Here is a 17,500-nt window from a genome sequence, read left to right on the forward strand (position 1 = left end):
GATGAGATTTCCGGTAACCTCTGGCTAGGTCACAAAAGCTACTGTTACCAGCAACAAAAGCTACTATCACTAGCAACAAAATCTACTCTGGTGAGAATGCCGAAAACCTCCGGCGAGGTGACAAAAACTACTATTACTAGCAACAAAAGTTACTCTTAACCAAAAAAACCTATGATCTCCAAAACCAAATGCTACTATCCCTACCAACAAAAGCTACTGTCACCAACACTAAAACCTACTCTCACCAACACCAAAAGCTACTCTCACCAGCAACAGAAAACTACTCTCACCAACAGCAAAAGCTGCTCTCACCAACAACAAAAATTACTCTCACCAACACTAGCGAGCTATTCTTACTAACACTAGAGAGCTACTCCAGTATCAAAAGCTATTCTCACCATCAATAAAATTTACTCTCACCGACGCAAAAAGTTACTAACACCATCGCAAAAAACTATTTTCATCACCAACAAAAGCTACTCTCACCAACGTAAAAAACTACTATCACCACTGCAAAAAGCTACAATCATCACCACCAAAAATTACTCTCACCAACAATAAAAGATACTCTCATCAACATCAAAAACTCTTCTCACCAACAACAAAACGCTACTTTCACCAAAACCGATAGCTACTCTCACCAACTTCGAAAGCTACTCTCACCAACATTGAAAACCGCTTCACTTGCTCTGTTTTTGAAATGATGCAAGTGCAAGACAAATATTTCCAGAATTCAACAACAAAAACAAACACAAACCAGAATAAAACACCATCATAAACATAGATATATACCATAACAACAAAATTGCACAATGAAACGTAAAATTAAGATCCAATTTCATTAACCACATCTATCTATTAAGTGCAAAGGTTAATCAATTCTAACATGTCAAAATGCAATTAGTACTAATTCACATGCCCTCATCACTTTTGTGCTGTTAAACAAAGCTACAGCTATAACCAATATCCCTGCTCAAACGAAAACTAAAACAATTAGGAACAGAACAAGTTGGGCAATCCTATTTGCCCCACAGTCAATGACCCAAACAAGTTCCCAAGCAATGAAGCATCAGGCACAGCCAACCCATTTACAAGCCCAGCTACAAACTCACTGAGAAAACTATCTCCGGCACCGGTTGGATCAACATGGCTGGTCGGAAACGACCCAACTTCTACTTCCCCATCTCTCCAACACACTACACCCACGCTTCCCATTCATCACCACAACACAACAGTGAGGTAGCTCTGATCCAACTGAGAATCTGCCTGACTCGCACGAAATCTCGCCGCCGAAGCATGAGCACGAGGTTGAGTTCACAGAGAAACCAGAGGCCTCACTGCGAGCATTCGGTTTCTGAGACGAGTAGAGAATCGGAGAGATCTGAGTTGGACTCCAGTGAGGTAGCTCCGATCGGAGCTTCGTCGTCGTCTTTAGGCGTGGCGGCGCCGTTTTGAGGTTTTGCAAGCTTGGATCGATTGGAATCTCACCAGATCGAAGGCGGTGGTCGCCGGAATCGAATAGGGGGAGAGGGAGCGTCGTGCCGGTGGTCGCCGGAATCAGAGGCTGAGACCAAAGACGTGAAAAACCTGTGGTCGAGGAGAGAGAGACTGTGATCGGAGAGAGAGAGAGAGAGAGAGAGAGAGAGAGAGAGAGAGAGAGAGAGAGAGAGAGAGAGAGAGACCTGTGGTCGAGGATCTGAGAAAGAGAGAGGTACGGGTGTAACTGTGTAAGGCTGATGGAATTAATTGGGTTTATTAAGTGGGAGGGTAAAATTGTCAGGAATGAATTAATTTGTGGAAGCAGGTGGCCTTATGTGTACCAAGAAAAATTAAGTGGCCTCATCACTAATTAAAGTTTCAAAAGATCACTTGTGTTTAATTTTCTATATTTTTATTTATTGTTTTTATGACTTTATGCATCATGTTATCTTATCTATGCTTGATCAAATAATTTGTATCTTGTATAAGCATATTGTTATCTGCTAAGCAACTTATGTAACTTATGTAAACAAATAATTTATTGTTTTTATGACTTTATGCAACATAAAAAGGAAAGAGAAAAACAGCAACTTATGTAACTTATGTAAGCACAAAGTAATGCGATTGCATGCCAACCCAACATCAAAATCAGCACAATCAATATATTTGCTAATTATATAATGAAAGCCTCACTCTTTATGATCAAGTATTTAATATTGAAGCATCCAATCCTTGACCCATTAAATACACATTTCAGACAAATGACTGTAAAAGAAGTAGCTACCTTTCAGCTCAAACTTTAAAAAGGCCCAGTAACAGATACAAAAAATGTGATGAAAGAACAAGAATTTAAAAGGGAAGATCATAAGAGAAAGAAAAACCCAAAAATTGAGATACAATCACACACTTGCATAGCTTGAAAAGCAATCTGAAACCTGAATAAGTTATATTAGCTTTAACCCAGAAGCTGAAATTGAATGAGACAGGAAAAACAAAAGCATTCAAAACTTGATACAAGAAAGTAAGAAAGAATTGGTCTTACTGCTGAGAGTGAGAGGGAGAGAAAGGGCAGTGGCTGCACCAATTGAGGTTGAGGTTGATCGATGGCTGCACGGACTCTGGAGGCCCCCGTTGTTTTGTTTTAAGGCAAAGTATTTGAAATAACAATTATATACAATTTGTACTGATTATCAACCACGTCCGAAACCAAAAGGATCGAAGAATCAAAAACCAAATGGAAATTGTCTCGGCTAGCTGGACCGTGATGTAGATTTATTCAATGAGAATGTCCAAACAACCAACTATAAACTCATTGTTTCTTTTTCCATCATTCCTAAAAATTAAACCTCAAGACCTAGCCTTTATCCTACTTAAATATCATTCAACCAAAACCCAAAAAAAAAAAAAAATTAACATAAAAAATCCACATTCCTACAAAGAACTGATAATCATCATCAAAAACAGTATTGTTGAAGATAAGGCTTAGAACACCCAAAGCAAATCGTTCAAAATATGATAACAACAATCTCTCTTATCTTAATTTTCTCACTAACCAAACAGATCTCTCTATTTTCAACTATCAAATACCAGTAGGTGTACAGCTAAACATGTACGAACAAGCTTGGAATATATCAATGGCGAGAGAGAGAGAGAGAGAGAGAGAGAGAGAGAGAGTATGATCTTCATTTCACATGATAACTCGTGCTAGTTTGGATACCTGCAGTAAGAAAAGTATGCTGGAAGACAACTCTCTTAGGTGCAGCCGTGCTATATGGAAAGAACTGAGATGACAGAGCCAAGTCTAGCACACTAGGATGCAACAAGACTTGCAAAATGGATGACCTGGCTAACCAGCGACCACAAATAGGTACCAGAGGGCCTACAAACCAACTCGTCATAACTCCAATTACTGCAACCACCACAATGTCAGGAACGAAATAGCCTGCAAGAAATTATATGAACCATGCTTTTTGAGAAATTTTGGATAAAGAGAATTCATAGAACTTTAGGAAATAATTCAAGGGTTAAGACTAGATGCCATAAACCATTTTGAGCCAAAATCTTCAAAACCATATATACTAAAGTAGTTTCACAATTCATCCCCTTGAGTGCTAAAGTACATTGTAAGAGAAAACTACCCAACTAAAGAAACTAATCACGCATTCACGCTACATACCACATTTATTGTAGCGTATAATCCAAAAGCTCCCCAAAACCTTGCTTCATCCGTTAAAGCCTGCAAGACTCAAGCTTATTAGAACTTATCTTAGATAATGGGATTAGTGAATATCTATAATTATTCTTAATATCTAGATTAGAATGGATTCATGATGCACCAAGATTAGATTTTTAAGACAAAGATAAAGCAGATGCAAAAGAACACTATGTCCGAATTGAAAAATCTTTACAATGCGTAAGTAAGATAGTTAACACAACAGGGTATGTATGATTTGAAAGAAACCTGAAACTTCAACCACTGAATGCCAAAAAAAAAAAAAAGAGGATACATGAAAACAAATCAGCTAAATAGATTTGGGAAAAGAAAATACAAAGAAGATAAGCTGGGTAAATATCTAGTGCACGATAGTACCTCTTTTTCTTGACAACTGATGCCTCTTGAGTGAGGGGAAAGCTACTCCAAACAAATCTCGGAATTAACTGATTGAAATGCTCAATCCACAAGTTTATAATAATATTTTTATTATTGCCGCTCGTGCATAAAACTGCTACTAACTCTCAGTAGAGTTCCATTACTATGAAGGCTTGTACAACAATTTCGAAGAATAATAAAAGAAATTACTAACCTCTTGAAAAAATGGAACTTTTTCACGAGGTGCATAAGGCTCATAGATAAGTCCTGGACTTGTCATGGAAACTCTAAGTGCTCCCTACATATATCATAAGGTCAGCACACATGACATGATTGCTTCTCTAGAATATGAGACAGACTAGACAACTAGAAGTTCAATGGTCATGAATAATAAGTCAAACAGAACAAAGGAATAAGAGATTGAGAATTTTCTGATGTAATTTACCTTCTCCAAGAATGGAGTATATATACAAGATACATCAAGACCTATTAGGAAACTAATTACCAGACCTATTAGGAAACTAATTACAACAGAATAATCCTAATAATACACAATATTCACAATCCTAATTACATGGCATGACTCACGCCAACACTCCCCCTCAAGTTGGTGCATACAGATCACAGATGCCCAACTTGTTAAGTGAGTCATAGAAGGCTTTACTTGAGAGAGCCTTTGTAAGAATATCCGCCAACTGTTCTTCAGTAGGAACGAAGGGAAACATAATGATCTGTCCATCCAGCTTCTCTTTAATGAAGTGTCGATCTACCTCCACATGCTTCGTGCGATCATGCTGAACAGGATTGTGAGCAATTTCAATTGCAGCCTTATTATAACAATAAAGCTGCATAGCCTTTTCCTGCCTGAACCCCAAATCCCTCAACAAATTTCTCAACCACAACAACTCACAAAGTCCTCGGGCCATTCCTCTATACTCTGCTTCTGCACTAGAACGAGCCACCACCTTTTGTTTCTTGCTCTTCCAAGTAACCAAGTTACCACCCACAAATGTGAAGTACCCCGAAGTAGACCTGCGATCTGTAATATTACCTGCCCAGTCTGCGTCTGTGTACCCGGAAACATCCAAGTGACTGTGTTTTGAAAAGAGTAATCCCTTCCCTGGAGCAGACTTTAAATACCGTAAAATACGAAATACAGCATCCATATGAGTCTTACTGGGATTATGCATAAACTGACTCACCACACTAACAGCATAGGCTAAATCTGGTCTAGTGTGGGATAAATAAATCAACCGGCCAACTAACCTCTGGTATCTTGCTTTATTCGTAGGTACTTGATCCAAGTACTCTGCTAACTGATGGTTTTGCTCAATAGGAGTATCAACAGGTTGACTGTCAAGCATACCTGTTTCTGCCAGCAAGTCGAGAACATACTTCCTCTAACTCAACACAATACAATCCTTCCCACGAGCAACTTCAATTCCCAAGAAATATTTCAAATTACCCAAATCTTTCATCTCAAATTCTAAAGATAACTGATCTTGTAACCTTTGAATCTCCTCAAAGTCATCACCTGTCACAACCATGTCATCAACATAAATAATCAAGGCAGTCACTTTACCACACCGATGTTTAAGGAACAAGGTGTGATCTGAATTGCTTTGCCGGTAGCCAATTTTCTTCATGAACTTGGTGAACTTGCCAAACCAAGCTCTGGGAGACTGCTTCAAACCATAAAGAGATTTTTTCAATCTGCACACCACCTGCTCTCCAGTAGAAGTACCATATCCAGGAGGCAAATCCATATAAACCTCTTCATGCAAATCACCATGCAAGAATGCATTCTTAACATCAAACTGTTGTAAAGGCCAATCAAGATTAGCAGCTAACGAAAGAAGTACCCGAATTGTGTTAATTTTGGCCACTGGTGCAAATGTCTCATCATAATCCACTCCATACTTTTGAGTATAGCCTTTAGCCACTAGTCTTTCCTTGTACCTGTCCACCGATCCATCTGAATTGTGTTTCACAGTATACACCCACCGACAACCAACTGTCTTCTTTCTGGGTGGTAATGATACTAGCTCCCACGTACAATTCTTCTCGAGAGCATCCATTTCGACTGTCATTGCTTGCATCCACTTCTCATCCCTCATTGCATCCTGCACTTTACTAGGGAGAGACACAGAAGATAATTGATTCACAAATGCTACATACGGTTTAGACAGCCTATGGGTCAACACATAATTAGCAACGGGGTATTTAGCTTTGGCATTTAGAGTAGGTTCATAGTGCTTCGGGGGTTGACCACGGGTGGAACGACTAGGCAGAGTTTTGGTGGGAACAATATCTGACACAGAAGAAGGAACACTAGTTGACACAAAAGGAGTATTAGATAAAGAAGGATTAGAACATACCTCGGGTGATGATTGAGCAGGCGAGACCACTGAAGGAGAGGGAGAGACAGAAGAACTGTTCAAAACGGCATTGGTGACATCGAGAATTTCATCGGAAACATAATCAGAAACTTCCTCTTCAACCAACCGGTCAGACTGATCCGATAGACTGGTTAGTAACTGACTACCCAAATTCTCTTCTCCATTCGGTGGGCTACTGTCGTCTTTTTCAAGTTCCGTTCCACCCAAATTCTCTTCTCCATTCGGTGGGCTGCTGTCCTCTTTTTCAAGTTCCGTTCCAAAACACTCCAGCCTTGAGAACTCGGATGCTAGTCTCCCATCTTGCCCACTAAACAAATCTTCATAATAACAAGACTTCTCCCCCTGACAAGGAGTCACAGGAGGCAAAAAATAACATGCATCTTCACTGAACGTAACATCCATGGTGACATAAAACTTCTGGGATTGAGGATGATAACATTTGTAACCTTTCTGATGAGAACTATACCCCACAAACACACACTTAAGGGCTCTAGCATCCAACTTTGACCTCTGATTCTTATATAGATGAACATAAGCAATACAACCAAAGACACGAGCAGGAAGAGTATTAGAAGATGGAATAGAAACATAGTTAGACAGGACCTCAAGTGGGACACGACCTTGAAGAGGGACAGACGGAAGACGATTGATTAGATGAGAAGCACACAATACGGCCTCTCCCCAAATATACTTAGGCATGTTAGCACTAAGTAGAAGAGACCGAGCCATGTCCAGAAGATGACGATTTTTCCGTTCAGACACCCCATTTTGCTCAGGTGTCTGTGAGCATGAAGTTTGATGTATGATGCCATGGTGTTGGAAATATTCATGAAAAGAATGATTGACAAACTCACCCCCATTATCGGAACGAAAGACCTTAACATGAGCATCATATTGAGTACGAACAAGCTTATGGAATGCTGTAAAAGCAGAGAAAACAGAATCTTTGGACTTAAGTAAAACCACCCAGGATAATCGAGTAAAGTCATCAATGAATAACACAAAATATCGCATTCTAGAAAGGGTAGAATGTTTAGAAGGACCCCATACATCTGAATGAATTAACTCAAAAGGCATAGTACTGGAATGAAAACTCGAAGGATAACTAGACCTATGACTCTTAGCCAAATCACAAGTTTCACAATGCAGGCTAGACTCACTAACTCCCAAAAACAATGAAGGCATGGACTTCTTCATAACTCCAAAATATGGATGACCCAAACGCCTATGCCACAACCATAGCTCACTTAATCTGTCAGAATTCAATGTTAGGGCTAAAGGCTGTTCCGGTGCTTGTGTTGGCTCTGCGTACATGCAATCCAAGTGAAACAGTCTCCCCCTCAGGTCTCCCTTGCCCATGATCACCCTAGTGCACAGATTATGAAAAATAACATACATTGGATAAAAGGTTACAGAGCATTTATTTTGTGACCCCAACTGGGATACAGACAAAAGATGATGAGACAATGAGGGTACATAAAGCACATCATGCAATACAATGGATGGTGTAACCTGAACAGACCCAATACCTAAGACTGGAAAAGACGCACCATTCGCATTAGAAACATGGGATATAGAAGGGGATGACATAGACATAAAGAAGGACTTATCATAGGTCATATGGTCAGACGCACCAGAATCAATTATCCATGTATCACTACCAGTAAAGTCAGAAACATGTAAAGCAACACCAATTTTACCTCGAGTTCCCTTAGTCAAGGAAACATTACCCTGTGAGGGATCTTGCCCTGCAATGTCGTAGAAGTCAGGTTCTGGCACCAATTGGACTGTCGCTTTGCCTCTTTGACTACCACCACGTCCTCCAGTATTACAGTCGGTAAGAGTCAAATCCACCATCCCTTTTTTTTTTTTTTTTTTTTCTTCAGACCCTACGAATTGTAACAAAAAGAATACCAAAGAACCAGGATGGATATGGACGGACACAAGAACAAAAAGGATGAACTGATGGACAAAGGATGAAATCAACTTGTAGAAGCAAAAGAACCAATTCACGACTTGCAGAAGCAAAAGAACCAATTCGATAAAAAGAACCAAGGCAAGAGAATCAACCAACCAAAAGAACCAATTCAACCAAATCAAAAAGGACCGAATCAAAAGAACCCTCTATTCGCAGCGGAAAGAACAAACCGAATCCGAATGGATCTCGGCTCTGATACCAAGTCAAACAGAACAAAGGAATAAGAGATTGAGAATTTTCTGATGTAATTTACCTTCTCCAAGAATGGAGTATATATACAAGATACATCAAGACCTATTAGGAAACTAATTACCAGACCTATTAGGAAACTAATTACAACAGAGTAATCCTAATAATACACAATATTCACAATCCTAATTACATGGCATGACTCACGCCAACATAATACACAAGATGACGGTCACACCTCTAACCCTTTACAGTGAAATTCACTAGTTCTTTCAGTAAAGTACTAATGGAAAATATATTAACAAGAAGAACTGAATCAGACGATTTGCGGTATAAATTGAGCAAATCAATAAACATACCATTTGCCTTGCTTGGGCAGGTGCTTTTACTTGTGTGGATAGCAACCTTTTATCATTCAAGAAGATTGGCAACCCGACAGCCTGAATACAAGATAAACACATAACAAAAAGAAATGATCAATGAATTATAACATTCATCTTTTCATAAATCATTTCAGACGCACCAACACATTTGTTATAGACACATAATCAAAAACTAGCTACCATTTTCAAACAAATTGTTCAAGTTATAAACTCTATAAATTTACCATTGCAGAATGCAGAGTCATATCATTTCTAGAAGTCCAAGGAAGTGCTCCATGGCTCTTATTTAAGCTTGAGTACATGTTCCATCTATTAAGTTCAGCCACTGATCACAAAGTAAACTATGTTAACTTAACTTTCAAATGCCAAGCCAAAAATTTACAGTAAGTAATCAATTCATGAACATCTCCAACAGAAAATTACCATTTGAATTACCAGTTGCATAGCTTATTCAGCAGGAGATATCTGCAAATATAGCAACATGTCAGGAATTGACACAAGCTGGACATGCACTTCCAACAAAAACCATTCAAGCAAACCACAAGTTACAAGCATTCTCATAGTGGTGAAAAGCAAGAAAGAGTGAATAAAACATGTATAAAGCAGACAATAAACAATTAATAGACATTATCTTATTTTGGATCATGAGAGAAAATTATGACCTCGTTTCCAAAGCATCAACACATACCAAAAACAAAAAACAATTATCAGCAAAGCACAAAAACATACTCTTATCAACAGCCAATCTTGTTCTTCAGAATCTCAGCAATGATAACAACTAGCAATAGCTGTCGATACAAACCACAATTTCTTGTCAATCCTTCAGTAACCAACATGGAAACAAAAGCTCCCAATCTCCTAATGGACCAAAAATTGAGGGGTAAAGGGAAAGAAAAAAAAACTAAAAGGGAATGTACATGACCCCTAAAACCCAAAAGACAATATATTACGAACAAAAAAAAAAAAAAAACAAAAGCAAAGGAATTTGTTCCTAAAGGACTTACCTTTTTGATAAAAGGAAGAAGTCCTAAGACAGCAGAATGGATATAATCTCTGAGCTCAGGGTGCCGAGTTCTATGAACAACCAAATTCATGTACTTCCTTCTCTCAAAAGCACCTTCAACCTAAAAACCAAGCAATTTCAAATATTAAACCCCTCATACACATGGGCTTTTATGGTTTTCCTTTCTAGGTTCCCCAAATAATGGAAGAAAAACACAAACCCAATACCAAAAATTTTCCCAGAAACCACAAACAAGAACTGGACTTTGTGATTGAATGAGAGTAAAGCAAACCTGCAGGATAAATTCCTTTGAGGAAAACGATTGATGTGATTGCCACCTCCAATAACTCAACCAGAATCTGAGTAGTTTCATTTGTGCAATATTCAATTTGAATTATAAGCACAAAGAAATAAACCCACTAAAACAGAGAAGAAAGAGAATTACTTGTAAGAGCAAGAGGTGCAGAAACTAACCTTGACTGTGTTGCCGACACCAAATCGAAGTAGCCCAGGCCAGCTATGCCGTCCATGGCATGGTGGAAGAATTGGGAGCACTAGGGTTTGGGAAGTTGGGCCCGGAATGTTCCCGCCGTCCATATTGGCATCGCCACCTGCAGGAGCAGAAAAGAATTGAAATTAGACCCAAAAAGCACTAATCTCAACAGCCAGAGTAGGCCTCATTCCCGCCGTCCTTCACCGGCGACGCCTTGTCGTTCAGCCTAAACTAGTGGAGCTCGGACGATGACTGGCATGGAATGAATATGTGCTGCACGTCGAGGTCTTCGATGGAGACGACGAGAGGCTCGAGATTCCCCGAAACGAGTTGGAGAACGAGTCGAGTCGCAGAGTCCAATCTTGCTGGCCGTCGTTAAACGCTTGCAGATGGCTAGACTTGATGGAGAGAGAGGTTCACGAAAGAGAGAGCGAGGACTGAGAGAGAGAGAGAGAGATGCTAGGTTTCGTGGAGGCTATTGTAAAACTAATGTCGAGAGAGAGGGTTGAGAGGGTCGAGAAGCAGCTCGCTAGGTTTTGTTTTCTTTGTTTTTTTATTTTGGACACGATGTGGCATGACAATTAAACTTAGCAAAAAATTCGAAGTTACTCACACAACAGAAAGCTCACCAACTGTCGTATGAGTGCACTACATAAATTCAAAATGTGGAAACATGGAGGGAAACATGCCGCCTACAACATTTTGGCTCAAAATTTTCCCGCCTATGTTCCTACTTCACACAACAGAATAGCTTAAATCTGTTGTCTGATGACCATAGCTTACACTAGGCCTATCTAGGGGAAGACATTCAAGCAAGCTTACTCAAACTTTGGTGCTTAGTTTTTCAATCACACAACGGAAATAATGAAACCCATTGTATCTAGTGGCCCAAATTTTAGTGTTTCAAGAGCCAACCAAGACTCCAAAGTGGAGGGAAATCTGCCGCTATATTTTTTAACACTCAGACGACGGACAATACTTAATTCTGTTGTGAAATGTAGTTTTGATAAAAAAGTCATCACTTTGTTGACATTCACACAACAGAATATCCCTAATACCGTTGTACAATCGAGCTTACTTAAACACACAACAGATGATTTCTATTCTGTTGTGTGATTAGTGTTGTGTGATTAAGTTTTTGTAGTAGTGACAGTTTGTGCTTACACAATCAAAATCATACATCTCTTCTTTCTCTCCCCTTCTTTTTTGTCCTTTTTTTTTTATTTGGTGAAAGGTTCCCAATTACTGTGTCACGACGAATGTAATGATGCACAATTATTTAGACGAATGTAATGATGCACAATTATTTAGACGAATGTAAACCTCTCAAGTATAAAGACTGAAGCAAGAAGAAAGTATGTAGGTTATATAGTTAGGTTTGGTGCTTCTTAACTGTAGACATGGATATTCTTAGAAGTGTTGAATTTATATCATGTAGAAGAGCTATAATATGGACAGATTTCAGTCTAGATTATGTTCAGATGCTCATCAATAATATCTACATTTGTAGGATTTTGATGTATGCTACAGATAAGTGACACATGACCTTGTTTCTGCAATTTGTATGCAGAATGTTAGAGTCAACTAGCAGTCAGTCTGCTGATCAGGTGGAAGCAACATTAGTTAACAAAGGAGCCAGAGTAATATCCGAAGAATCAACCTGTTGGTGTTGTGCTTATGCGGGCGTGGGTGGCCAGAGATAGCCAATACATGGGAACCCTTGGAGAATCTCCAATCTGTCTCTGATGTTATAGAAGCATTTGAAAAAAGGTATTATTTTGTTTCTGTTTCTGTTTTACGTTCCAATTACTTCCAAGTCTTTATATTGCTAGTGTTGGCCTCTATAGATAGTCCATAGGGTTTCCACACTAATTATCTTCATCTGCTTCTACTTGTTTCCATTCTATTTCAAATTTTTCTCTTGAAAATTATACTATGTCTACATCAGCTCAATTCTGAGTTGTATGCTGTGTTATAGGCTGTTGTCAGTTCTTTAATATGGGTGTCTTGCTATACTCAATCTTTCTTGGGGCTGAGCTCATGCTTCTTAAATTGGCTTTTTATTCATGATAGTTGATAGTGCTCTTATTTTCTTGGCATTGAGCAGATCATGTGAATCATATTAGCACCACATGCTACTGCTTGGGCTTTAATGGCAGAAACGTATATAGGGAATCAAAGTGACTTCCCTTTTCTGCTAGATAGTCAATTGTATTAAAGGGGTGGGTGTCAATATTGTGATTCGAGGGGTTGCAGCGAAGGCATGAGCGGAAGCTCGGGGGTGCCGCGAAGGCGTGAGCAAGTTGTTCCCACGGTGCAAGTTGTTGTATAAACATGCAACAACTATCATGAAAGAAACGGGGAGCTCAATAAGCACAATATTGTCTGAAAATGTGTTTGGCGTACCTAAGCAACTCTACATATTGTTTGAGAATGTGATTCATCTTTTAGAGATGCAGTGGATTGGCCAATGAGTTATAGCAGCATATATGGCGTAAGTATCGATCACTTCAGAAGTGCTATAATTCTTGTTTTGTTTCCATTCAACTATTCAAATTAGGTGATATGAGCCTTGTTTCAACTATACGACATTGAGTAAATGAATTTTTTTATGGTGTGTTTTGCTTGGTAATGGTTATATGTGGAAAGATTAGAACACATTTATTCTTGTCTAGCAAATGGTTATGTGTGGAAATGTGATATGGACTTATCGGGGTGTTTTGCTGCATTTGAAAATCAGTTTGCCTGCAATTTGATGTCTTAGATTTTGACACAGGTGCTTGCATGAACTTCTTACGGAAAGAGATGCATTGGACACCTTTGCTTTTGTTGATCCGGCAGCCACATATAATTGTGAAAGACCGGACTTCGTACGGTACTTAGTTGATCGATTAAAAGAGGGAAAATCTGATCGTATATTCTTCATGCCTTACGATCCGGGGTAATGCTGCAATATGTATAGTAAATTGAATATAGTCTTGCCTGCTTTTATATTCTGCATAATGTGGGATTTATGTTTACTGCAGAAAGCATTGGATATTAACTATCCTATGGGAGGGTGAAATCTACATCTTAGATCCGTTGTCAAAACCAGTCCATTATCAAGTATGGGAGACTTCAGTGATCAAGTAAGTACTACATTATATATTAACCTTTTCTTTAACATATCAGACCAAGGAGCATTTAAATTGAGTAATGACAATGGTTAAATTGTCTGGGGCTAGCTTATCACTGTTTCACCATTTCATGGACAATATGAGCAAAAGCACAAGCTTAATTGTATGATTCTTCCAAGGACGTGGTCTTGTTCCTTGTCACAAAGCTGTAGCACTTCCAATTATGCTTTAATCACGTAAAATATTAAAGCACCAGTCTTCCCACTACCACTTAAAACACGGAACACACCACTACTTTGATTAAAAGTGTCTACCACCACTCTTTGTACTGATTCCAGAAAATAAGGCAATTTGATTATTCCATGCTTTCCTTTTGATACGGCATGCTGCACACATGCATATTTGAACAATCAAACATTATTCTTTTTGTCTTCTTGTTCATCACTTCCATTGGACCACCATATGCAATTGACAATCACGTCAATTATATATATTTGAAGGCTCCAAGTTTAAAGCCTTTGTCTCCTTACTGCATGTTTAAACAATTAAGATTTGACATCACCTTGTCCTCCACCAAATCGGGAAGACTGCTTCATTAGTTAAAACTGCCACCAAGTTTTGCTTTGATTGAAAATCGAGGTTCTTACAATGATATTATCAGCTTTTGAAGGGTTGGGCATGAAGAGATGCTTCTCCTTTGGTATCTCCAAAAGGTCAAACAACCTGTAATTGTTGTCATGCTAGATTTACATTTCCGAAATTGAAAAAAAAACATTGATTGAACAAAAGCAAACTTGAAACTCGGGAGTTTTTTTTTTTGGGCCAAAATTAAACTCCGGAGTCTAGTACAAGGAATTCCTGAGGTTTTGAAGTGTCTGCAGTTTGTATTTTTAATTATTTGTGCATTTCAGCTGCCAAAAAAAAATTTATTTGTGCATTCAGCATCATCATCAGTGAATGTAATTCAAAATTCTACTATTCTTACTGGAGCAACAACTTCAGTATATGTATAAGGAACTCTTCTTGAACAGCAAAAGTGCCATCAAATCGATACCAATTCACATAACAATAAAAGAATATTATTTACTCAAGTAATAGTGGTAATAACAATTTGAAAAGATTTAACATCTACAACAATCCTAGACTTGCATATGCACAGAGCAAATTCAACTAGTGACAGGACCAAATTAACAGCTATCATGATTCGATCTAATATGCTTCATCAATTGAGCATGGTTCCTTCATCACCAACCAAATAATAGACCATCATTGTCTCCAAGGTCAGCTAGTAGCTGAGACAAAGATGACCACTGGTATACTGTTAAGTACTGATCTTCAAAGTAGAATTCTAAGTTGTTAAACCCATCAGACTGGAAGTAGGCACAATCCATATGAATGACATAATTATCACCTGCAAAGTTAAATTTTTAATCTACATCGTCCTGAGAGGGGGAGCTGCTGTTCCATACCAATACAGCCTTGTACCTCACTAATACCAGCCCCTTTCAAGTTGATGCAATTCTGATCCAGTGTGTATGTATCATATCTCCGGTTGGATTGGGCTGCAGCGCTGGCCATGATGATGATTTCCGTCATGAAAAGACAGAGGCAAGTGTATCCCTCCACTATGTAATAATTAAGAAAAACAAGCTGCTTAACACCATCAGCAGCTCTATTGACAGCATTCACCATTAATTCTATGCTCCAACACAATCAATATATCAATGATATAGATCTTCTGAAAATTACTAATAAAATAGTAGAGAAGTTTATAGCACCAGCACCCCTGATAATCCACGAGAGAATCTTCATTGAAACTAGTTAAAATGGGAAGGGCCGCTAATGTATAAAACCAGCTTAGAGAGAATAGTGTTTCTACCCTTCATTATAGCATCACTAGCATAAGCAGCAGCTACACTGGCTTCATCATTAGGAACAAATGGACTCAGAATCACAAGAAATTACGTTAACAGGATCTGCATTCTCCATTAGACCATTAGCATCACTGGAGGACTGGATATTGGGAGAGCAGTGGCCACTATTAAGGCAATCAGTAGTAATAGAAAAAGTAGAAATATAAATCACTACAGTGCTAAAAGTATTTCAAGTAGCTAAACTACCTGTGGCAGCTCTAGGATGATTATTAGAACCAGCATCAGGGAGAGAAGTGAAATCAACAGTGATTTCAGAGGTTGCAATAGTTTTCTTTTGAGCCCATACCAAATTTTTCTTAGTGGGAGTTTTTTTAGCATCAATAGAAACAGGCATAGGGGCCACAATAGCTGAAGCAACAGATTTCCCTTTAGACTCAACAGGATCAAGTTGAAGACACTTATTTTTCCTTGCACCACTAGAAGTAATTCTGTCAACCTCAGTGCTTATATTCCCCTTGTTTTGAACAGACCTCCAAATTTGGACTATCTCAGGTTGAGTACACATGCCCGCATTAGAGTGTTCATGACTACCTCAGAATCCTTACAAGACTGAAGCACATGAAATCGGGATCCAATAGCAATATTCGCTGCAGATGAAAGAGGCTGCTTTTTTTTTTTTTTTTTCGCATAAAGGAGATAGTAGGTTTAATAGAAGTAGGATGAACTCTGTAGCTTCCTAGGCAGGGGAACAGTAGAAGCAACATTCTTCTTAATGCCTTTCCTTTTACTCAGAACATTCCATGATCCCAAAGCCCCAAACCAACCATATTTGCATCCTTCAGAATCTTCCCAACAGTAGTATAAGGTAAAGAGCTAGAGCTAGTAGGCGTAGGAACATCAACAACATTATCCATAGGAGTCACAGGCATCTCAGAATCATCATTCTCAACACACCATCTCTAACATGCCCAATTGACCAACATTTATAGCAAACTGGTGGAAGATTCTCATACTGAAGTTGGGTGTAATAATCCTCAACACAAAATTCAGATTGCAGAGGTAATTTTCAGATCACTTTCAACACAGAAACTTGCATATTTACCTGGAACCTGTGAAGCCATATGACTGTCCAACCTCGCATGTAGGTCAGACTTCAGAGAATGAGCCCCTACGGACGATCCACATTGGCTTTCAATATCTTCACAATACTAAACAAAGATTATATATATATATATATATATTTTTTTTTTTCTAACAGTGTTAATAGAGAAGGAAAAGATAAGTGAAATGACAGCAATCTGTAACTATCAAAAATGGAGAAAAACAAAAAAGCAGGAGGACGAATTTCAAATCTACAGCATCACCAGCCATTTCTCACTAATACCGTCTCTGAACATGCAAGTGGTCATAATCAACTTGATCAGCTGCAACAGTTAAATAACAAAAGTAATCCAAGAACCTTTAACAAACAATATCCACTGTAAATTTTCCTCTTATGTGATTTTGTGAAGATTTTGCATGCATATGTATGTCCGTAGGACGTTTCCTTTCTAATTTTCTAAAACCTGTTTGTTTGTAAGGTTGAAATCAGAAGCTAGTGTGATGAAAAAGAGAACAACTAATGATGTAGTAAATACTAATCAGAACATATATCTATTCTTACTCAATCTCTTATGGTTGTCTCAAGAATGTACCCCAGCTTTGAAAACCATGATCTCTTCTTCGCTGGAAGTCTCTGCTGAAAGATAAGAGAGGGTACAGAGCTCGAGAAGGAAAAAAAAAAAAAACAAAAAGAGGAAGATTTGTCATCAATTGGGTATAAGAAACCATACGCGCGTGAATGTTTAATATGGTTAGACTAAAGGGACCACAAAAACCTAATTCAATCATTGAGTATCTAAAAATGTAGTTACTAAGAGATTGGTTTCATAGCAAGAAACCCAATGACAGAATAAAATACCTCAGAATGTGCACTAACTAACCACAGTTGTCCTGG

General features: G+C 38.5%; 1 protein-coding gene across 1 annotated transcript; it reads right to left on the minus strand.

Annotated features, from left to right (window-relative positions):
- Nucleotides 1–15,618: 15,618 nt before the first annotated feature.
- LOC121049343 lies at nucleotides 15,619–16,285 on the minus strand. The gene is made up of 2 exons (XM_040506145.1): nucleotides 15,751–16,285; nucleotides 15,619–15,668 (listed from the first exon to the last, which is right to left on the minus strand). The coding sequence occupies exons 1-2, from the start codon at nucleotides 16,067–16,069 to the stop codon at nucleotides 15,619–15,621; spliced, it is 369 nt and encodes a 122-aa protein (XP_040362079.1). The 5' UTR covers nucleotides 16,070–16,285.
- Between the last annotated feature and the right edge of the window lie 1,215 nt (nucleotides 16,286–17,500).

The sequence above is a fragment of the Rosa chinensis genome, chromosome 1, assembly GCF_002994745.2.
Source record: "Rosa chinensis cultivar Old Blush chromosome 1, RchiOBHm-V2, whole genome shotgun sequence".
NCBI lineage: Eukaryota > Viridiplantae > Streptophyta > Magnoliopsida > Rosales > Rosaceae > Rosa > Rosa chinensis.